Source organism: Plasmodium malariae, assembly GCF_900090045.1.
Source record: "Plasmodium malariae genome assembly, chromosome: 9".
Lineage (NCBI taxonomy): Eukaryota > Apicomplexa > Aconoidasida > Haemosporida > Plasmodiidae > Plasmodium > Plasmodium malariae.
The window spans coordinates 1,935,744-1,960,342 of record NC_041783.1 but is presented as its reverse complement, the minus strand read 5'-3'; the positions used below and the strand labels follow the sequence as shown (position 1 = coordinate 1,960,342).

The 24,599-nt window shown below is 27.0% G+C and overlaps 3 protein-coding genes across 3 annotated transcripts; 2 read left to right on the top strand and 1 right to left on the bottom strand.

The window, feature by feature from the left end:
• Positions 1-830: 830 nt before the first annotated feature.
• PmUG01_09050000 (conserved Plasmodium protein, unknown function) lies at positions 831-7,154 on the top strand (the record flags this gene model as incomplete). Its single annotated transcript, XM_029005207.1, has 5 exons — positions 831-1,289; positions 1,461-1,661; positions 1,885-2,557; positions 2,879-5,593; positions 5,791-7,154. The coding sequence occupies 5 exons, from the start codon at positions 831-833 to the stop codon at positions 7,152-7,154; spliced, it is 5,412 nt and encodes a 1,803-aa protein (XP_028861820.1).
• An 843-nt stretch (positions 7,155-7,997) lies between these two features.
• Positions 7,998-10,583, bottom strand: PmUG01_09049900 (conserved Plasmodium protein, unknown function; the record flags this gene model as incomplete). Its single annotated transcript, XM_029005206.1, has 1 exon — positions 7,998-10,583. The coding sequence occupies one exon, from the start codon at positions 10,581-10,583 to the stop codon at positions 7,998-8,000; it is 2,586 nt and encodes an 861-aa protein (XP_028861819.1).
• A 5,285-nt stretch (positions 10,584-15,868) lies between these two features.
• PmUG01_09049800 (conserved Plasmodium protein, unknown function) lies at positions 15,869-24,579 on the top strand (the record flags this gene model as incomplete). Its single annotated transcript, XM_029005205.1, has 2 exons — positions 15,869-19,192; positions 19,261-24,579. 2 exons carry the CDS (start codon positions 15,869-15,871, stop codon positions 24,577-24,579), a joined length of 8,643 nt encoding a protein of 2,880 aa, XP_028861818.1.
• Between the last annotated feature and the right edge of the window lie 20 nt (positions 24,580-24,599).

Genomic DNA, 24,599 nt, shown 5'->3' with positions numbered 1-24,599 from the left:
AATTTTGTATTTTATTTCATTTATAATTTACTTGAAAATTGATATTATTAAATTGATATACATATCGCATTATGACACTTTTTTTTTTTTTCCTGCACATGAACATGTTGAGTTTTTTGATGTACACATTTGAACATCACAAAAGTATAATTATAATTTTATATATGTATACGTGCGCATATACATATATATAAACATACACATAGCAATGCATATAAAAGCCCTCTTTTTCTCCTTTTGTACTATTATCTTTTTACTTTTTTTTTTTTTTTTTTTTGGTATCACCTGTAAAATGTCCTATTTTGGCTCTTTTCCACTCCCTAATTTGTAACACTATATATATGTATATATTCACATTTGAGTGCTTTATTTTATTTAGTACCATTCATTGATTCATTTTGAATTTTTTTTTTTTTTTTATTTGTTATGTGTAACTCTTGTTTTCCTTATGTAACTAAGGCACTGTATATCTTTCCAGTCATAAAATTCATTTTAATTTTCGTAAAGGAAACAATTTAAACGTGAAAAATAATTTTTTTAAGCTATATTTGTGAGTAGAGTTAGCGGGAAGAACATGCACACATATATAAATTGGTGTAAATAGTAAAACAAGTGAGTAAAATGTATTTGTATACGTACATATTTTGCGCATATACTATATGTACATATATGTACATACATGTATATCTGTGCATATATATGTATGCGTCATATATACGTACACGAACATATTTTCATATACACCAAACACATGTACGTATGTGCATAGACACATAAATGTGAAAGCAAAAAAAAAAAGTAAAGGCTCATATCTTAAGCTACCCCTAGTAATGATAAAGAAAATACTGAAGAATTTAAGCATATCAAATGAAGAAAGAGATGAAACATTTAGCCACAGTGAAAATATTTTAAATCTTATTGAAGGCATAATAATACATGAAAATTCTTATTATAAATATGTAAACATATTAAACGAATTAACAACATTATGTTTTGAAGATCCAATAAATTTCAGAAAATTATTATTCGCAAAAAATGAAAAAATAAATGAACAAAAAAAAAAAGTACATCAAATTGTAGATAGGTTATTAATAATTTTAGAAAAATACGAAGACTGTAGAAATACATTCATATATGCAATTGCAAAATTAGTATTCATCAATGACCATCATTTGAACGTTCGTATTTTACGCATATTATGCAACATAGCGTCAAATGAGGAATACAAACATGACGTTTATTCCGTTTTCGAGGAAATTGTGGCAACGGCCATTCTAAACACGACAGAAGTGAGGAAAAGAAAATATATACGTTTATATATTTATGCATGCATATATATGCGTATGTGGGTGTTTTCCCCTGTTCTGTTCACTACTCGTAAATATTTGTATCTCCCTGTAGAGAGATTTACTCATCACAGGAGGCGTCTACTTTTCTTACTTTTTCTTCCTTTTCCTTAGAAAGGCACACTTGATAACATCTTTAACGGATTATACCTTTTACCAAGGGACATATTCATTGCTGGTAGCTTTAGTAGTTGTATACATAGAGTTATCAAACTTTTGAGGAATTCCTTCAATGAAAATATTTTAAGATTTCTATCCGTTTCGACATTGGATAGTGAAGTTTGTCTGATAGCTTATGACGAAGGGCTCCTAAGGGTTAGTCATATTTTTTTTTAATTTTCAAGTAACGCCTTCAAGGGTATAACTCACAATTATACATAAACTGAATGTTTTTCACACACTATACACATTATACCCATTTCAATTTGGTATTCTGCTCTTATTGCAATCCCGCTTTACATTTCCGTTAACAAGTGCACTTCCACATGTGCGTATGTGCTAACATATAGCCACATAAAATACTTCTCCTTATACGCAGATCCTAACTGAGCTGATGAACAAACACAAAGACAGTCGATTTGATGATTTACCTATCTACTTCCAGGACGCTTATCTGATCGTGTTACAGTTATGCAGCAACTGTTTTAAGCATTGCGAGATTCTGATAAGGGAAAAAATGCATATAAATTTTTATTTCAAAAAAATTAGAGAAATAATAAATAAGGGTTCACTAATCATATCAAAGAAAGAATCCATATACTGTAACATAATCATTTCTACTCTAAATAATATATGTATATTCCAAAACGAAATATTAGTTGAACTGTGCAATACTCATCATTTTATAGACTTACTTTTAATTGGTATAAAAATGGAAAAAAATAACCCTTATTTTTTAAGTGCAAGTTTAGGAGGTTTATTGATAGTTTTGAAAAATGAAGAAATTTATAATAACAATATTGAATATATATTAAATAATACAAATAATTTAAAAATATTATTGCCTTTTCTATTTGGTCAGAAATATAATAATATGCTTAGTTCTTACACCAATTCTGATCACCAAGTGGAAGGTTATTTATTTGAAGTAGTAAATTGCACTCTGGATATTATTGCCTTTTTCTTTCAAAAGGAAGCAGATAAATTCTCTATTAAAGCAAAAAGGGAGTTCAGAAATAGTGACATCAATTACTACTTGTTAGTCTGCTTAGGTAAGTTATATCTTTTGTGTTGGTTGTACTTTATGTATTTTGAGGGATGAATGCCTATTCTTTTCGTGGTATAGGGCTACAAATAAGCTGTACACCGTTATACATACATATATAAATATGCACACATATGCACATATATATATATATATATGTATATATATATATTTATTTATTTATTTATATTTATATTTATATTTATATTCGTGTACGCTTATCGTATGCCTATATGCATGTTTTTCCGCTCATGTGAACCTGTATGTGCAATCCCTTTTGACAAATCTCTACTTACACCTCTCATCATTTCTCCTTCTTACTTTTTAGAGAAGAAAAATGAGGATATCATCATTCGCTTGCTCAGATGTATCTACTTAATTCCCTTTGATGATTACAAAACTATAGAGTTACACAAAATATTTTATATTCTACATGAAAAAAATATTATTGTCAGTGAGAAATGGAATGATATATACTGTTATTGCATAAATATATACATAAAAGTATTGAAAAACGAAGAAATAGAAAGAATTATATCATATTACAAATTTCAAGAAACAATAGTAAGCATTTTACGTATAGTGAATCATTACCTTTTAAGGGCAATAGTATTACGTAAAAAGAATGACACGGTTTCATCAAAAAGGAGAGCAATCGAACAGGGAAGGAACACTGGTACTACAATTAATAGTAACAATATAATTATTAGTAGTAGTAATTACTATAATGGTAGAAGTGGTAACAAGGTAATTAGCTGTAATAACAACAATGGTAGCATCATCAGTGGCAGCTTCAACAATAATGCGTGTGAACAGGAAGAGGATAGAGACCTTAATATAATAACTGTAAAACTATTGCGCATATGTTCAAGGAATATTGAATTACGGAATTTTATGAGAAACAATATAGTAGCGTATTATTTCGTTGATATATTATCGAACGAAGATATTTTATTTAGTGAAATGAATATATATTATGATATATTTATAGAGAGAACATGGTGTGCAACTATTGAAAATATATTTAAAACGTTAATGCTAAAAAACGTAGCAAAAAATAAAAAGGTTTGTTTACGTCTTTTAATTAATATTGCTGATATATTTAGTGGGTATTTCTATTTATTCAAAACGTCGTCCAACATGAACATATTCGATTTATGTTCTCTTGAAGACAAACATTGGGATAAGAAAAAAATAGTTCAGTATTATTATCTTATGAATGATAATGATCGTAAAGATTATAAAGAACAATTGTATATATTTCTAAAATATTACATGACCAATTTGTTTACTTTATTAAATATATATATTGATAAAAATATATTTGCAGGGTTAAAAAAAGAACAGGAGGAAAATTTTTTCCCAGGAGTTTTGAAATATAACAAGTTGAGGTATGAAAAAAAAATTTACAACTTGAAATTAAAGGAAAAACAAATCAAGGAGAAGATAGCAACTATGAGGGGGGGTAAAAAGAGTTACTCTGGGCATCATACGGAGGAGGATAGGAAATATAACAACGAGAACTACAACGAGAACTACATCGAGGACGACGTCGAGGATGACATAAGGGACGACCAAAACAGGCATGCACCCTCTAGGCAACTCTTCATCCAGATGCAAGAGATTATCAAGAAAAAGAGAAAACTGTTCTTGAGATTACATAACAACAACTTTAAGCAAACATTTGACATCTTTGTAGTTGAAAACGAAATAGGATGCGACTTAGAACACATGTTTGAAATACCCAAAATTGTGAAAAAGAAAAAAACACTCAAAAATCTGAATAATGGTTATTACAAGGACAAAGGTAAAGGAGACATAAGTGCTTTGAAAAAGCAGAAAACAGACGTAGCCGGATCAGTAATGTTAGTTGAGTCAGGAGACTCTGTCGAAATTCACCGAGGCAAAAAAAATAAAAATAATCAAGTACACACAGCACATACAACGAACTATGATGATCTTCAAAATAACAAAAGGAATAATATGATCAACTCAATAAGTGATACAGAGTCAAAGGACAACGAGGAATCATCATCTGCTAGCACTTTAGCTGATGAAGATCCAAATGAAACAGTATTAGACAGGGTCTCAGCTGAGCTCCTAAGTTTTAACAAAGAAACTATGTATGAACAGAGAAGCAGCCAATTCAACATTCTACTATTTAACAAAAGAGGTATTTTTGTTAATAGTAATAAGGGAGAAATCAACGAAGCTTATATATTGTATTCTTGCTTAAGAGTGTTCTATAGCATCATTGTAAATAATATAAATAATGAAAATTATTTAAAAGTTAAAGAATTCCTCTTAAAAAAAAACGTTCTAAAAGTGCTAATAAATATTTTAAATCAATGTAGTTTTTACGATTGTAATGTATATGCACATTTTTTTCGTTTATATAGCGAAATATTAAAAAAAAATCATACGTCAGTTGAATCAATGAATATGTTAATTTTTTACAATATTTTCTTCTACTATTGTAAATTACTATCTAGAGAATTTATTAAAAAGCTTGTAAATAGTGAATATATCGTATCAGATAAAGATCAGTATTTTTTTGCGGAATTATGTCAATTATTTTATTATTTTACTCAAAAAATTATATACATTCAATTTTCTCAATATAAGGAAATACAAAAATGGTGTGTAGACTGTTCCTTGTTTCATTTTTTTTATAAAAATAATGTTTTATTATTACTGTATTTATTAATCTATATAAATAGTGTTCATCACGGATCAGTATATGCCTCTTATGTCTATCATAAGAAAAATTTTATTTATATACATACCATTTTTTTTTACACACTCTTTACAATATCTTACTTAATGTGTTTTTCAAAAAAGCTCAAATATTTTATATTATACTTTATAAATTATAAGAAGTATATACATAGAGTATTATTCAGGAAGTCCATCGTTCATTCTCTTTTCTTTTATTACAAATTGATATATCTTCGAATAATTCTGCAAAATCAGCTGTCCGCTGACAGGCGGTGTTCTACTAAGATATGCCACATATCCCCTGTCATTTACATAAGAGAAAACAGTAATAAGACAAAAAATTTAAAACGCACCTGCTACATCAAAATTGGTAGTTTATATTGTTCAGTTTTATTTTTGCCTTATCCTCTTGATTTCGTATACACTTTTTTTTGCCTATTTATTTCCCTTTTTTTTTTTTTTTTTTTATCACTTTTCCTTGTTCATATTTCTCATTCGCCTTCGCGTGTTCCCTCTATGCAGGTATCGAATGGTACTTCTTAGCACTCGGATTAGAGGAATACTACCTAATTTATATTCCAGACAACTTTGAGGAAAACATAACGGAAGACAAGGACATCAAGCTCGTTATTTATTTGGAAAAAAAGTATGTTGATATAACAAGAATATGTATGAGTAAGATAAATGACAATTTCTTCGTTTTTGGATATATAAATTTTGAAAAAAGTGTAAGTTATGAAGCTTATGATATATTTATTGGTCTAAATAAATATTTTCGCGATGAAATTGTATCTTGTGCTCAATATTTATCTGGAGCAGATTATGAAACGAAAGTGGATTTATTACAGGACAGGATAATTATGAACAACTTAAAAAATTATATGAACGTTCAGAATATTATTATAACATCCTTTGCATATCAAGAAGTAAAACAAAGTGATTTTTATAAAAAAAAAAATAAAATAAAAGGAGAAAAAAGAGAAGACGTAAATAATATGAATACCTATGAACAATCATACGAGTCTGACCTCTTATCACAAGAGGAAAATTATTATTACAGTGACACTCACAGCGCCACAAATGATGAAAAGGACCAGTTGTCGAGTAGCACACAGTCGAATAATGAAGAATTTAATGTGTTTAGAAGAAATGCTGACAATAATAAGAATAAAAGGAAATTAGTATTTTTTGTTTTATCAAAAAATCATATATATATATTTAAATTAAATTTTAAGCAGTGGATCTTTTTAAGTCCATTTATCGATGAAGAAAAAGAGGATATACATCTTTATGTTGAATCTAGTGTAGATAGTGAAGGGGGAGAAAAGATTAAAAAAAAATTATTTACAAATGATAAAATATATTTAAATAACATTCTAGGAATAACTGTTAATATAACCAATAATGAAAACATTTCATTTGCCAGAAAATGTGCAGTTAGAAATACTATAAAAAATATATACTCATCCAATAATACAGAATACACAAATGAACAGGTTGTTTTATCGGAAAATATAACTACAACTATAGAGACGGAGGAAGGAAGCCTACGAGATAGTGATAAAGGTAGTCATGTTCGACAAACTGGTCAAATTAATCGAAATGGACAAAATGAAATGAAACATAGGCACAACCAAAGATACCTATCAGCAAATAAATGCTTCTTAAAAATTCTACACAAATACAATAACGAAGATTTAAACAAAGTCAAATTTGTTAACAATTATGAAAGTATAATTACACTAAAATATAAAGTTAAACAAAGCAAGACAAAAGAAAAAAAAATTAAAATGATTTTGTTTGATGATTACACAAGGGAACTATGGAAAAGATCACTAGCCCTCTCCTTGAATATTCAAATGGCATCATCGTACGCAAAAATATGATAACCTTGAGCGATATATGAGCGTTCTTAGCTCTTTTACGTGTTTCCCTAAAAACGTTTCGTTTGTCCATACCTGTGTATGTCCATATTTCCTTATTATTCTTATTTTCATTTTTATTTTATTTTCTTTTTATAGGGAATGGCGAAGGAAATGGAGCTAGCTAAATGCCTTAAAAAAGAAATTCTAAAATTTGAGCAAAAAAAAAAAAAAAAAAATTACCTTTTCATTCACTCATTTATTATGTGGCTTTTCAATTTGCACTTTTATATGCGACTTTTTTATTCGCAATTTATATGCGTTTTTTAATTTACACTTTTTTATTCGTTTTATACTCGTTCTTATGTGCTGCTTTTTTGTTTATACCTTTTTGGACGATTTTTTTTTTTTTTTTTTTTTTTTTTTGTTTAATTATTTAGGAATTCCCTTATGCTTAATATGACTCGGGATATAATTACAAGAAAAAAAAAAAATTCATTAACTTTTAAAACTTGCTAAAATTTTTATAAAAAGAAAACTTAAAAAAATTAGATATGGGGCATACATGGAAAATAGTTGATGCAAATGATGATGCAAAATATGAAAACAAAAACAACGAATGCTCAAGTGAGCATTTAGATAAGTGCATAAATGTGCAAATATATCACTAATTTAAAAACAAATAAAAATGTTATATGTTCAATAGAGTTCCATAAAAGGAATGAGTAAGAAGCAAAGTTTTAAAAATATGAAAGCGCGAATGTTTAGACATATATATATACATAATACACTCCTAATTCAAAACGCTAAATTATTTAAGAGGGAAACGTTTTGGGGAAAAAAAAAAAAAATCCTGCTTCCTCCCCTTTACTCATATAACCTCTCCATTGCAGTTTGCAGCTTAACCAAATGTTCATTATTGTCACTAATTAAGGATGATAATTCTAAAATTTGTGAATTAATTAAAATTAACTCTTGGCCGAATATCCTCATAACTTTGTCTGATGTTTTTGATGCTTCTTCAATATCTTCACCGGGAAATTCTTTTAGTGTATCTTTTGACAAATTAAGAAAAAGGGCATTTAAAATTTTATCTTCTAACGCTTTTTTATGTTCATTATTAATACTTGGCATTTTTAATATAAAATTTACAGGAACAAATTTTGAGAGTTCATTTGATAATAAACTATGTGCTTGACTAGCTGTATGTTTCAAAGATAAATCAATTTTTTTATGTGGATTTTTTTGTAATGCTTTTAACTGATCACATATAATTTTACTATAAATATTTCTTTCATTCCAAATAGATATACATCTATAAATTTTATTAATCATTTCACTGTTTCCTTCTTCACTTAGGATATGTCTTAGCACAGGAATAACAAATATTTCTAATCCCTTTTCAGCTATGGTATTATATCTAATAAAATCGTTTTTGTAATTATTTCTTAATTCTTGTATCAAGTGATTATATACATAAAAAATGGCAATTTTGGAATTTATCAACACTGACCTATTAACAAAAGAATTCACCATAACTTCAAACACTTGCTCAGGGGGGTCTATGAAATGTTTAATATAACAACACACTCTTTCAATGTCTACTTGTAATGTATTTAAAACTTTCAATGATTCTTCAATCTGCGTCCTAGGGAATAAATTATTATTATTAAAAGTTATCTTTTCCTCTTTCATTCTATAAGCATTTGCTTCCATTACACCGCAAATGCTGCTACTGCTATTACTTTCGCTACTATCTCCATTTCCACCATTCGCACTATTATTTGATATGGGAGATTCTTGCACGAATTTGTAATCATTGTTCATGTATTTATATCTATTAGTTTTATGCTCTATTTCTTCATTACCTCCTTCCATGCAGTCTTCCTTAATATTCGCATACATATGTTGGGATAAAAAACTATTATTACGACTACTAATACTTTCATCAACTGATTTAATCCCACCAGTTGATTTATTTGCATCAAAATGGTCATTATCCAAATAATAATTATTTACACTGTCCTTATCATAACCTACCCTATTGTTGTCAAAGGATAAAGACTGTAGCATATTATCATTCAGTGTATACATATTCGATTCACCATTGCTATTAAGGCATTTTTTTAAATCGTTAATTATCATGGCCGTTTTGCTGTTTGAACTAACTTTATGCTCACCATTACTATTACCTCCAACGAGGCCCCTAACATTGCCACTAGCGCTGTCAATATCATTACCACTAATGTTATTACTCCTTTTATCAGCAATCTCATTATTGCTGTTGTCATTCGAGTTGTCTGTGTTCACACTGTTGAACGGAATATTCCTCAGGACTAAAAGTTTACTTAACACGCTGTCATTACTCTCTTTATTTTTCGAAGACTCAATTTTGTTATTATCATTATGCTTACTGTTCCTACTATTTTTCACATTCATTTGATATGAGTTAAAAAAATTGCTAAAACTTGTTTTGAAATCATCATTTGAGTTACTATTACTATTAGGATTAGTTTCCTCAAAATTAGCTCCCTCCGAATTATTCCTCTCCCAATTATTTGCATCCAAACTATTCTCTTCACTTACTTTTGAAGCGGAAAATAACATGTTGTGCAGGTCTCTATGCATATTACTCAGTTCGATATGTATGTCCTCATTTCTGAAAGTTCTACTATACTTATTACTACTATTACCATTACTACTATCATTACTATTATCGTTACAGTTACTGCTATAGTTACCGCCATAATTACTGCCATAATTCTTATCGTTATTATCGCTATACCGGTAATTAGCTTCAACATTATAATTGTCCTGGTTAATATAATCATCCGAAATATCACAGCTTTCAATATTTTTATTGCCGTCAAAATTGTTCAAGTTATAATTATCCCCACGTACACTAAATTTTGATGTCCTATGGGTTGATACCCTTGGGTATGTTTTTTGATACCTCGAATGGTTACTTTTCATATTATTAGAAATATGCATTTTTTGATTCATCGCTCCTTTTCTATAAGATGATGAAGCTAACATATGTTCATTATTATTTTTATTATTTCGTTTATCTAACATTTTGTTTTTGATTTCATAATTATTGTATTTTTTCAAATTCTGGGGGAAAGGTGTGTAACTCGATTTTTCTGAGTTGTATTTACTATGGTGGGGCTTATTATTTTTAGACCTGTTATTGTGTAACAAGTCGTTTTGTAATGTATCATCGTGTAACAAATCATTGTGTAACATGTCTGTGTTTGTCCTTTCACTGTGTGCCATATTTTTAAGCATCCCGTTATTGTGCAATAAGTGATTGTAAGATTTGTTGTATCCCACCCCCTCATAGTTATTATACCTTTTATTATGACCTCTGTTATAATTGTCATCTTTCAAATTTTTTTCATTTCTTTTTTTTTTCCCCTTATCATTATTCCAAAATTTTTTCTCATATTTCATTTTATTTATGTTCTTGGCTCTTTATAAATATGTGGTAAAAAAAAAAAAAAAAAAAAAAAAAGAGAAATAAATAAACAACCAAATAAAGAAGAAATGTATTTGTATGTAATAAATTTCCAAGGAGTAATGTAATTTTACGTAATATATTTATATACGGTATATATAATACATAAGGTACATTTACATATGGCATAAATTTTATTTATATTTTTGATGGTAAGAATGTACATATACTCATCCTTCATAAAAAATAATTCTTATTTTTCTACATGAACTTCAATCATTTCATAAAAATTTGGGCATTTACACATGTTATGTTTACTTGTTTTTTTTTTTTTAACCTTAAAATATATTATATAATATTAGTTTTCATATATGTATATGTAATTAAACATATATATATATATATATACTTTGTTTTTCCCAAAAGTAGCAATTACTTTTTGCTTATATTTTTTTAAATATTTTTTCTAACTTGTAATAGCGTTTCCATAACGTATATAATAATGTTTATTTTATGCTGTTCAATAATATACATTATTTGATATATATATAGAAATATATGCACTGCTATTCAACTTTTATATGTACTATTATTGCAATTTTGTAATTTGATATAAGTATATATACATATACATATATATACATATATACATATATATACATATATATATACATATATATACATATATATACATATATATACATATATATATATATATATATATAATACGTATATATATTATATATATATATATATATTATATATGTATATACATAATTTTTCATATATATTATACTCATATCTTATTTTGATATATGTATATCGAAATGTATATGTATATATTTACTCAAATTATATACGTACATTTCTATGTAACTTTGATATAACATATATTAAATTATGAGGGCTTAATATCTGTAATTTTTTTTTTTTTTTTTAAAAAAAACCATGCTATTATTACTACTTTTTTATACAAACATGCAAAAAAAAGAAATTGGTTAAAAAATCCACTGAAAAGCAATGAGCCGAAGATTTTAAGAAAAAAAAAATTATACAGTACTAAAATATATAGAAAATTTTTTTTTTTTTATTTTAATTATATTTAAATGGCACTTATTTGTATATATATATATACATGTTATACGTTTTATTAGATGTTTATTCAATTTTAAATCACACTATTTTATATAAAAAAAGGAATTTTAATTTTTAACAGAATGCCACTTTGTATAACAAAGATTTTATTTTTTTTCCCTTTTTTTTAAATTTTAAAAAAAAAATTTTCCTTTTAGTTGAGTACAGAAATAGTTACTAATACATTTTATGTATGTAATATATATATATATTATATACATATATATATATTATATAAATATTTTTTATTTACATATAATATGAATAATACCTGATAGGAAATCCTTTTTTTCAAATATGGCAGTTTAAGAAGCATTTACATAATAAAGTGAATGTATTTCGCTTAAAAAAAAGATTATTATTTATACTTTGTACTTTTTTATATATATAATGACATTTCAACGAATTAGCCATTTTTCACGTATATTATTATCTTTTTATATACATTTTCATGTTCACATATATATAAATTTATGTATATAAATGTATATTTATACGTAGTTATGTATATATTTTATGTATAAATATATATATGTATATTTATTTATATATGTATTAAAGTATAAATTAATCTGTGGATCTTTAAATTTTAAGACAAGTAACCTTATGATTAGATGTTGCCTTTTATTTTAAATTTTTAGAATATTCATACATATATACACAAATGCTTGTACATATAAAGAAATATATATTTAAAAATGTATATATGAACACATGTATATAATACATATTCAAGAAATTTTATATATATATATATATATATATGTATATATATATATGTATATATATGTATATATATGTATACTTTGTATATGTGTATTACTCAAATAAGTTACACTTTTAAAAGCCGAAGAGTTAAGTAGAAACATTTTCGAATATTGTACGTGCTTTTGTTTAATTTTTTTTAATTTTTTTTTTTTTACAACTGCTAAAAAGAGTTTAACCGTTGTAATCTGCTTGCCTATTTGGTTTAATTCTTTTTTTAATTTATTGTTGCGTAATAATATATAAATAAAAAGTTGTAGGGGAAATGTACTTTAAATAATTTGTGTATGCACATTTTTTATGAATTATATATATGTATGTATATTTATATATATATAGGTGTATAAACCAGATTATTTTTAAATATATTTTTATTGGAGCAAAACAATTTTTTTAAATATTTACATTTTAAATGTAAGATGCAATATAAAATTTTACCCTTTCTATATTGTCATATTCAGTATTTTTTGTTTATATATATTTGTATATACACACATATTAATACATATGCATATGAATGCATATAAATATAAATACATATACATAAAAATACATATACATAAAAATACATATACATATGTACACATAACCATATACATACCTTAATGAAACAGCGCTTTCTTAATATACTTTTTTTTTTTTTTTCATTTTTTATTATATTGATTAAGCTATAATAATAATGAACATGTGTCATTTTCATTAATTCAGTTTTTTTCTGCTTCCTTCTACTTTCTTTCTCCTATTCCTAGCCCTTTTTCGTATCCCTTTTTTTTTTTTTTTTTATTATATATATACATACATATATATATATATATATATGTATACTATATGTATACTATATGTATAATATATGTATATCTATGATTATTAAATAGGAAGATGATGTTTAATATTTTTTATCGCACGTCATTTTAAGAATTTTCCCCTTTAAAGGGCTGTGTCATGTTAAAGGCCTTTTTACATATGTACATACTATGATGCTATATAAATTTTAATTTCAGCGCTTAAAATTTTTAATTATTGTGTGTATATACGAATATATTTTGTGTGTGAGCGTGTGTATGTGTTAATATGCTATACATTATAAATGTATATGTATACATTTGAATATATAAACATATTATTTGTTTATCTGAATTTTTAAGTAAGCCTATGTGTGAATATGCTATATATATATGCATATATATATTTTATGTTTATATGAAATTATATATATGTATATGTAAAAATATATTGTATGAATGAACTTATATATGCACTGTATGCGTGAATTATGTTTATATGTTAATATATATGTATATGTGTAAAATATATGTATACACATTCGACAGATTTTTTATTAAAGCACAGTAGTTGTCATATTTATGTTGAAAAAAAAAAAAAATGTAACAGATTTTATTTTTTAATTGTATAATTTTAAATTTAAGTTTTTTGTATGATTTTATAATGCTTAATACAGATGATTATTTTCATTGAGCATATTTTTAAGAATGTTTATATAGAAGAAAATATTAAAAAAAAAACTTTTTTTAATTTTTCTTTATTTTATTTTTTTTGACCTTATCCGCCTTTTAAAATGAATTTTCGTGTGTAAATACATTTTAATATTATACAAATAAAAAAATACAATAGTGCTTATTAAAAGCTTTAATTGTATTGCACATATGTACACATATGGTTTAATAAATGGTTACACTTTAGATGTAGAAATGAACGTATATGAATAAATATTTATGCACATGCATATATGTGTATGTATATATATATATATATATATTGTATATACATACATACATACATGTGCACATAAATGTAAACATTAAACAAGCCTGCACACATGTTAACAATTTGTAATATCATTTGAATTAATTTTTTGTTATCAAGAGAATTTATCAAAACTTAGAAAAAAAAACATTTATGAAAGAGTTATATTTCTTACCACCCTATACATGTTTGTACAGTTATTTTTAAATAAGCTTTAAAAAAAATGCACAAGTTATTTTTATATGAGCATATAATATTATATACATCTGATTATGTTTTTTTTTTTTTTTTTTAAATGATATATATCTCTTCTTAAATATTAAAATAAGAGAAAAAAAGTCCATTATTGTGTATATAAAGTTGTGTGCATTTACCATTTTTTTTTTTTTTTTTTTTTTTTCCTCATATTTTATTACAAATGTTTTAAAGAAAAATATTTCCATTATATGTGTTTTATGATATACGTAGAAATACATAAATAGCAATTTAAACGGTTTTAAAACGGATTAAAAAAAGAAAAGAATTATGTTCATGCCGTAGATGAGCTTCATCTATAATAATATTTGTTAATATTGCTAGTGTATTCCTCCTACTTGTTTTTTTAAATTTGCATTTATTTGAATATATCTTACTATACAAGAAGCATTTTTTTTTTTTTAAAAAAAAAAAAAATTAAAACAAAATAAAGTAAAAAAAAAGAAAAGCAAAATAAAACGAATCAAAACAAAACAAAACAAAATCAAACAAAATAAAACAAAAAAAACCAAACCAAAACAATACAAAATAAGTTCACAGAATCCAGAATTATGCTTCATATCACTTGTTACACATTTTAATCTAATTTTTATGAGAAACGTGTGTTATTAAAAAGTGCTTTTGCGTAATAGTTATGTATATGTGCACATATATATACACGAATAAATATATACGTAATATGTACATACATATATGCATAATACATTTATTAATTTTAAAATGAATCAGAAAATTATTCATCCTTTACATATATGAAAGAAAATTAATGTGTGTGTACAGGTACTTGCATGTATATAGGTACATATAAATATATATATATGTATATATGTGAGCGCTTTATGTTTATGGGATACATGATATACACAGATATTTGAACGCATATACCTACGCATACAGAATGGCGCACATTTATATACATGTAAAATTATAATATATATATATACAGTACATATATATAAATACAATACACGTATATACATATAATACATATATATAAATATAATACATATATATAAATACAATACATTTATATATATATAATACATATATATAAATATAATACATATATATAAATACAATACATGTATATACATATAATACATATATATAAATACAATACATGTGTATACATATAATACATATATATAAATATAATACATATATATATGTACACGTACATGTACCTGTTTATGCACGGGCTTATGTATGTACATGCCTGCATACGTACTTGTGCACGTATGAGAGCTTAATATACACGCAAACCCACACTCACACTAACGATAAGATTGATATATATATATATATATATGCGATACTTACTTTTCTCCGTTGAGAAAGTAACTAGATCATATGTTATTAAAGAATGGCATTGAAAAAGGGAAGGGGGACGTCGAACAAACTAAAAAAGAGAAATAAAGCAAAAAACATTATTGATGATGACTATAGTTCCGAATTGAGTATTACAGTGGTGGGTGAACCGGATTACAATGAGGTTTTTGAAGTGGAAAGGATTGTAATGGCAAGATATAAATTGAACATAAAAAGAAAAAAAAATAGAAAAGAAGAGAGTTTAGATAATTTTGAATTTTTTATAAAATGGAAAAATTATGATAGTGATGACAATACTTGGGAGCCATTCGAAAATTTAAGTTCCACGTTAAAGGGACAAGCGCGAAAAGCTGCTCTGAAATTGACTGAAGAGTTAAGCATAATAAGATCAAATGGAGAAGGTAGTAACGCAGGAAATAGAAATGGAGTTAATAAAAGGAAAAAAGGAATAATAATAAATACAGTTAAGAATGAATTAATTGATAACTTTACAAATAATGTAATTGACAATAACTTGAATGGACTTGAAGATCAAGTTACAAAAAATATGGCAAACGAAATGGATTCTGAACATATTCATAATATTGGTAATGGTAATGGAAATAGTATTAGTAATAATAATAATAATATTAACAGTAATAGTAACAGTAATAGTAATAACTGTTTTGCAAGAAATATGCTGGATGATGACGACCTAATAAATAGTGATAGCCTTTTTAATAGCATGAATATTAGCAAAAGCATTAACGATCACTTTGAAAAAGATAGTTGTACGCATCGTAAAAAATTAGGGAATATTAAAAGTATATTATGTATATCAGATAGAATTAATAATATTGGTATTTTAAATAAAAATAAAAAGATATCAAGTAGTGCCAAAAATAAAATATTAGATCGACTGGATAAAAATTATTTTATAAGACAAAAAAATAAATTTAATACAATTTTAAAAAATAACAAAAATTTATTTGATCATTTTATTAATAGTAGAAATAAAGAATTATTAAATAATGAGAATAATAATAATATATTAAGAAATAATGATATTAATATATTTGATCATTTTGAAAGTACAAATTTTGATGAAAAAAATGATATACATCATCATTACCATAGCCATAATCATAATCATCATCATACACATATATGTAATGACTCCAATAAATTATCTCCAGAAAATTATAACAGTAAAAGTTTGGTTACCTTTGCAAACAATTTACAAAATGATGAAGATGCTTATCTTTTCTGGAAAAGTAGAGATAAAAGGAAATTTGAATCCCTAAACCTAGTATATAATAGTACCAACGCTCCAGTCCCTGGTAGTACTACTAACAGCAGTAGAATGCATAACAATAACAGTAACATTAATAGCAACAGTAACATCAACAATATCAATAGCAGTAATAATATGAACATGAGTAATAGCATGAACTTGAGTAATAACATGAACTTAAGTAATAACATGAACTTGAATAATAATATGAATATTAGTAATAATGTGAATATTAGTAATAACATGAATATTAGTAATAACATGAATATGAGCAATAATATGAATATAAGTAATAATATGAATATGAGCAGTAACATGAATATAAGTAATAATATGAATATCAGTAATAACAATAATAATAGCAACTGCAACAACAATGGTAACAATAACAGCGAAATACCGCCCTTGTACATGTATGATAACAAAAGATTGAAAAAAATTAATTTGAACAATAATAATGATAGTTTTATTTATGAAGAGGAATACGTATCGAAGAGACCATGCAATTCTTTAAGTTCATCCGAAATGTTGTTCATATCAGATAAAATGTATGAGCAGTTTATGACAAAAAATAATAATATAGAGCGTTGTAAAAAATCACAAGAAAATGATGAACAACCATTTAGTAACAGCAATAATCAGAGGAGGAAAGGATACAAAAATATGGTTTCTTCATCATTATTATTTAATTCTAGAAACAGTGGAAATGTTAGAAGTAGTAACAAAAAAGGTAGTAGTAGTACTAGTACTAACAATAATGAAGATGATCATTTTTACATAAAGGATTACTACACTAATAACAACAATCAGAATTATATAATTGTGAAGAATGAAATAACCGATGAGGATAATAATATAAGCACAAAAGATAAAAGACCATATGCAATTGCGCATATAAATAGTGGCAAAAATTTAGAAGACGAACAAATCAGGCACAGTAGCGGTAGTACCACCAGTCCTTGCAGAAATAATAGTGCAGCAGTCCATTACAACAGTAGTAGTAGTAACCATATGAAGAAAAAAAAAATGAATGTAAAAACAAAAAATGATAGCAAGGAAAGGCACAACAACGTCGGTGTTGGTAACAATAGTGGCATGAATAGCGGCAATATCAGCAACAACAGCAACAACGTAAACAACTTTAACAATATTAATAATGTGAACAAAATCAATAACAGCAACAGTAATAGCAATAACAATAGTAATAACAATAATAACAGTCATAACAGTTACAATAAGCTTAATATAGGTGAGAATAACAGCATAATAAATAATAATAATAATAAGACATGTATAATAAATAACAACAATACGAATTATATAACTATTAATAATCATAAAAAGAAGGCCCTTTATAAGAATAAATCTCCATCAAAAATACCATCAGGTAATATGTTCAAGAAAAAGTTAAGTACATTTAAAAAAAGTATGAAGAAATTTTCCAAAAATAATGCAACAGCAGCAGGTGGTCACATGCATGCAGTGAACCTGCACAGATTTGATAGCAATAATGAAAAAAAGAGATATTTAGATTTTGATCATATATCCACTTCAAGTGAAATATTATTTAAAAATAAATACTCTACGGAAAATATGAATATATATAGAGACGATATGCTTCATTTTGAAGAACTTTTGGATAGAAAGAACAAAACATCCTTTAAAGATATGCACGATAATGATAACTTTGCGGAGTATGGTAGCAGTCTTCACCCCGACAACAACAACAGTAACCACCACAGTAGTAGCAACCACCATAATAACAATAACAATGCAGAAGAAGAGCACATGTTCGACGTGGAGGACTCGTATTTCAGTAGAGGACTGCATAATGTAAGTTCACTATACGAAATGTACATGAAGGACAGGAACAGCAATAATATTACTGCTGAAGAGAAGACCCTTGTGAATGGTTGTGCTTATGATAAGGAAGATGGGAAAAGCATTAAGTCGTCTTATAATAATAATAATAATAAAAATAGAAGAAATTTGTTTGCTGAAAAATTATTAGAAGCAAATAGTACAGAAAATAATATATGTAGAAAAAATGGAGTAGATTATATTGAAGTTGATAGAAATGGAACAGTCCAAAAAAAAAAAAAAAAAAGAAGAAAAATACTGTCCAAGAATTATTATTTCATAACAGGGAAAAGTATACATCAAATGATGTGTTAAATATTCGTAATATTGTGTATGACGAAAATGTGGACGAATCTATAAGTAATGAACTGTTTACGGCTAATGAAAGCCTAGTTATGAAACATTCTTTTGAGGAAAACGAAATTAAGCAGAGGGATAACAACGATATAAATGGTAACAACAACAGTAACAGTAACAGTAACAGTAACAATAATCGTAATAGCAGTGGAATTGGTAATGCAATTGGCAGTGCTATTGGCAGTGCTATTGGCAGTGGCAATGGAAGTGGCAATGGAAGTGTCTTTAGACTATTGAGCAGTGCAAGCACCGATCACAGGAATATTAACAAGCGATTACATGATTATGCCTCACTTGATGGGAGATATTTCGACCAATTTTCTGAGGAAAATATTAGATTTTTTAATGAGTTAAATGATGAAGAAAAGAATGTTGTAAGCTCAAATGAATATCTGACCGATGCAGTATACATCACGGACGCTGCTAAATATTATCTCAATGATAAAGGTGAACAAAGGAGTAAACCAAGTCCTAAGGAGATTGGAGATAGTACCAACATTACCAATAATAATATCAGTAACAACAGTGGTATTAATAGCACTACTAATAGTAACAACCATAATAATATCAGTATCAACAAAAACGGTGGAAGTAATAGGAATAATGAGGATAATTATAATGTCAACGAGGAGGAAATGCTTGAATATGTTAGGAACGTTTTCAAGAAAAACAATAACAATGGTGACAATGCAAGTGAGAGCGGAAGTGGAAATGGAAGTGATGATGGCAAAAAGGATAGTAACTTAAAGGAATATACAAGGAATAATAGTGATAGTATTTATCATAATGTACATAGTGATTATGTACCTAGTGATATACAGAGTGACGCAAATATCAATGCAGATAATAACATAGGTAATAGTGGAAGTAACATCAAGAGTAATATTCTGGATAACAACACAGATAACAGCATAGATAACAGTATGGAAAATGGTATGATCAATGGTATGATGAGTGATATAACTATTGGTGCGATCAATGGTACGATCAGTGGTGTGAACCATGGGGAGAACAGTAGGGAGAATGATAATTCGAAAAAATTAAAAACTGTGAAGCGCACGGACTTTGAAACAGTAACGACAAGCAGTATATACGATGATCCCATTAAAAAGAAAAAAATTCTAGCCATGAGTGAAAATCTTGTTATTAATGAAAATAATAATAGCAAAGATATTTTAAGAAGGAAGGTGCAAGAGAATAAAAAAAGAATATATACCAATAATGATCATGTTAAAACTAATAACAGAAAAATAAATCGCTCTAATTCCGATATCATCAATAAAAAAAATTCCATCAGAAAAATTAATTATTACGAAAAAACGAATATGAAGAAAAAGCATGATCATAATAACAACAACACATCAAATAATTTTCAAAACACAACTATTAACGTAGATGGGGTGAATACGACCAACTCCGTAAATATTAGGCGTTATAATAATAGCGGCATGGGTGATGGAATAAACAGCGATGTTAGTAGCGGTTTGAATCACATTGAAGGGGATATTATAATAAACATAAAAGATCTATTCAATACTGAAGATGAAAAGTGTGATTATTATATCAACTTTTTGGAAAATGTTTTGAGCGCATTAAAGGAACGACGTTTATATCAATCGGAGGATGCTGTTATATTAAATGAGTTAAAGTTAAATATGAATACAGAAGAAGACAATGATGTACAACAAAATGAATATGAAGAGAAACATGTAAGTACGAATAGTTTCCATAAGATGATTAAATATCCTGATGAATTTGTAAAATTTTCGAAGCATTCAAGAAAGGCGCCTTTTGAAAATTTACAACTGGAGAGTAACAGACCAAAGCAAATGAGATTAAAAAATATTCTCTACAGTTGTAATAATATGAACGATGATAGTATCAACAACGTTAGTTTTAACAACATTAGTGGCAACTTGAACAGCATTAGTAACAACGTGAACAGCATTAGTAACAACGTGAACAGCATTAGTAACAACGTGAACAGCATTAGTAACAACGTGAGCAGCATTAGTAACAACGTGAGCAGCATTAGTAACAACGTGAGCAGCATTAGTAACAATATGAACAACAGTGCTCTTTTACGAATAAGTAGCAAGCGCAATTCGGACGATTATCCAGATTTAAATAATAGCAGAAGTACCATGCATTTTGTAAATAGATCGAATTATGATAAAAGAGGAATTGTAGAAAAGAAGGTATTATTATCTGCATATTCGAATAAAAAAGGGGAAAAAAGGAAAAAAAAAAAGGGAGCAGTGGCTGAAGCAGTGGACGTGGCAGAGGGGGATAACATGGCATATTACGAAGATGAAGTTCAGGCAAAGTTAAATATGAATAATATTAATAATAATAATACATTAATAGAAATTAAAAAGAAAGATATCCAAGCATTAAAAATAGATGAAAGTAAAGATGACCCTATCATTTCTTATGATGACATAAATGAAAATATTAACATTGACAATGAGCAGCAACGTGAGAAGCAACAGTATGAACTGCAACAAGACGAACAACATAGAATGAAGTATGCGCGATTAGATATTCTAAATATAAGTGTTGTTAAGATGAATTACATGGACAGGTATATTGAGTATAGCGAGTCAATTGATAAATTGGCCCTAAACAACATCGATTCCCTTATAAAAAACATGAATGTTATAAATTTTTACAATGGAAAGAATAAAAATAGTATTAATTTCATAAAAGGAAATTTCCAAGTACATCTGTTAGAGTCATATACAAACATTTTACTTTATTTTGATATTTTTAACGATTTTAGAAATTACAATTTTATATATAAAAATTGCGAATTTATAAATATATTATTAGACTATGTTTGTGATAGCAAAAGTGAAAATAAAAATTTTAATGTAAATAGTTCGTTAAATGAGTTATCAAAAAATATTATGTTATTTGATGAAATATATAAACTAAATAACAAACTAAATGAATTTTTTAAGGATATATTTTTATCCATTAATGTAAAGCCGAATCTATTTTTTTTCCCCTCTCCTGATTATTTCGAAAGATTTTATTTTCATTTAAGTTGCAAAGCCGATTTGACGGATGCTGATAATAATAACACAGATAATAATAATAATAATAATACGGATAATACTAATAATACGGATAATACTAATAATGCGGATAATACTAATAATACGGATAATACTAATAATGCGGATAATACTAATAATGCGGATAATTCTAATAATGCGGATAATATTAGTGAAAAAAATGGCGTTTCACTGCATACAGACAGTAGCTATAGAGAGATCAGTTCGAAAGACAATAAAGATCATTCAAAAAATGAATATAGCAGCGACACTTGGGAAGACGCGAATGAGGAGTCTGGTTGTAATGGAAATGATCATCATGTAGGAGAGGAACAGCAGGAGCAGAAACTGGAGGAGGGGGGTAGTGGTGTGCTTTACAGTGACTGCAACAATGCGCATAATGAAGTCCATAGAAACGATCATAGTGCGAATCGCAATGAAGTGCAAAGTGAAGTACAAAATGAAATCCATTACAATATAGACTCACGCATTTTCGTTGAAAACGTTATCGCCAATTTGAGCACAAGCATTAATAACAATGAAAACAATAACAAGGAAAATAATGCTAGCTCAATTCCGTGTATTAGTAGGAGTAAGGGATTTATGAAGAACGCAAGTTTTGAAAAATGTGAAAGCGGTAATGAGAAGAAGAGTTGTTATGAGGACCTACGCGAAAAATATTTTGAAAAAAAGGTAGACACAGATGAGCTTGGTCTGCATATGTATCAGAGTGACCATTTGAATGCTGAAAAACAAAAATTACAAAATGACAAACCTGCACCAAATGTATCAAATAATTGTATTAAGAAAAAAAATGATGCTCCTATAGTTTGGAAAAACAGTAACATTGAAGCAAATGAATATAATAAGAATGTTATTATGAGTAAAAAAAGTAGTAGTAATGGTAGTGGTAGTAGTAGTGAAGTAGATATTGAATACAAATCATTAAGTGATGTGCATCAAGTGGAGGAAGCTTCAGATGTATATCATAAGAAAATTACTAATTTTTATGAATGCAAAGAAATATGTAATGAGGATGAAACGGCTATGCATGAGAACTGTAATAATAATTCTAGTGCAACTCTTTACACCAATTTAGAATATGCTTCGAATGATCAACCTGGTTTTCCTAATAAAGTAATCAGTGTTGATTGTATGACAAAACAGCAAAAGGACGTCAGATCAATCAGTGCAGAGTTGGTATATCACAGTGATGTTAATAGAAGCATCAACAACGAGAATATTAATAAGTGTAGTAGTAGTAATAGTATTAATAGTAATAATAAGAGTAGTAGTAGTAATAATAAGAGTAGTAGTAGTAATAATAAGGGTAGTAGTAGTAGTAGTAATAGTAATAGTAATAGTAATAGTAATAGTAATAGTAATAGTAATAGTAATAGTAATAGTAATAGTAATAGTAATAGTAATAGTAATAGTAATAGTAATAGTAATAGTAATAGTAATAGTAATAGTAGTAGGAGTAATAATAATGGTAACGAAAGGGAATTTACAGCTATAACTAACGAATCCAGTGAGTGTGCGAAAGATGGTTCACATATCATTGATGTATCGGATGAGATAGAAAAGATAGAAGAAAGTAATAACAATATACCTAGTAGTAATAATGTATTGGATGAGCATAATAATACCATTGAAAAAATGGATGAAATGAACAATAGTTTTAACAAAAGGAACTGCAGTAACAGCACCACAGCTACGATAACAACGACTACAGCTCAGGCAAACAACCCAAATGAGAACACAGTTAACTTTCATATTAAAACGCAAAATCAATGTAAAGATGATGACAACAATAATGGCCATCGAAGGAATAATAATGGGCATGACGATTATGAAGATGACAATAATAATAACGTCGGTGGAAGTGGTGCTCCTAACATGATTAGCAATAACAAAGGCTCTGGTAGTCATAACAGAAACAATTATGCCGGCAACAGTGGGGGAGGTAGTAATAAAGCAGGAGGTAATCATAGCGGAAGCAATCACAATGGAAGCAATCACAATGGAAGCAATCACAGGAGTAGCACTGATTTTAACTTCCATTATAATAATGAGAATCGAGGGAGCGGCATATTTTTAAACGATAGTATTAGTAACTCAACATTATTTTTAAAAAATTGTTACATGCCAAAGGAACAAACTAAAAAGAATTTGTTATTAATAGCAGTCCTTTAGCGACATGTGTACAGCTCTTG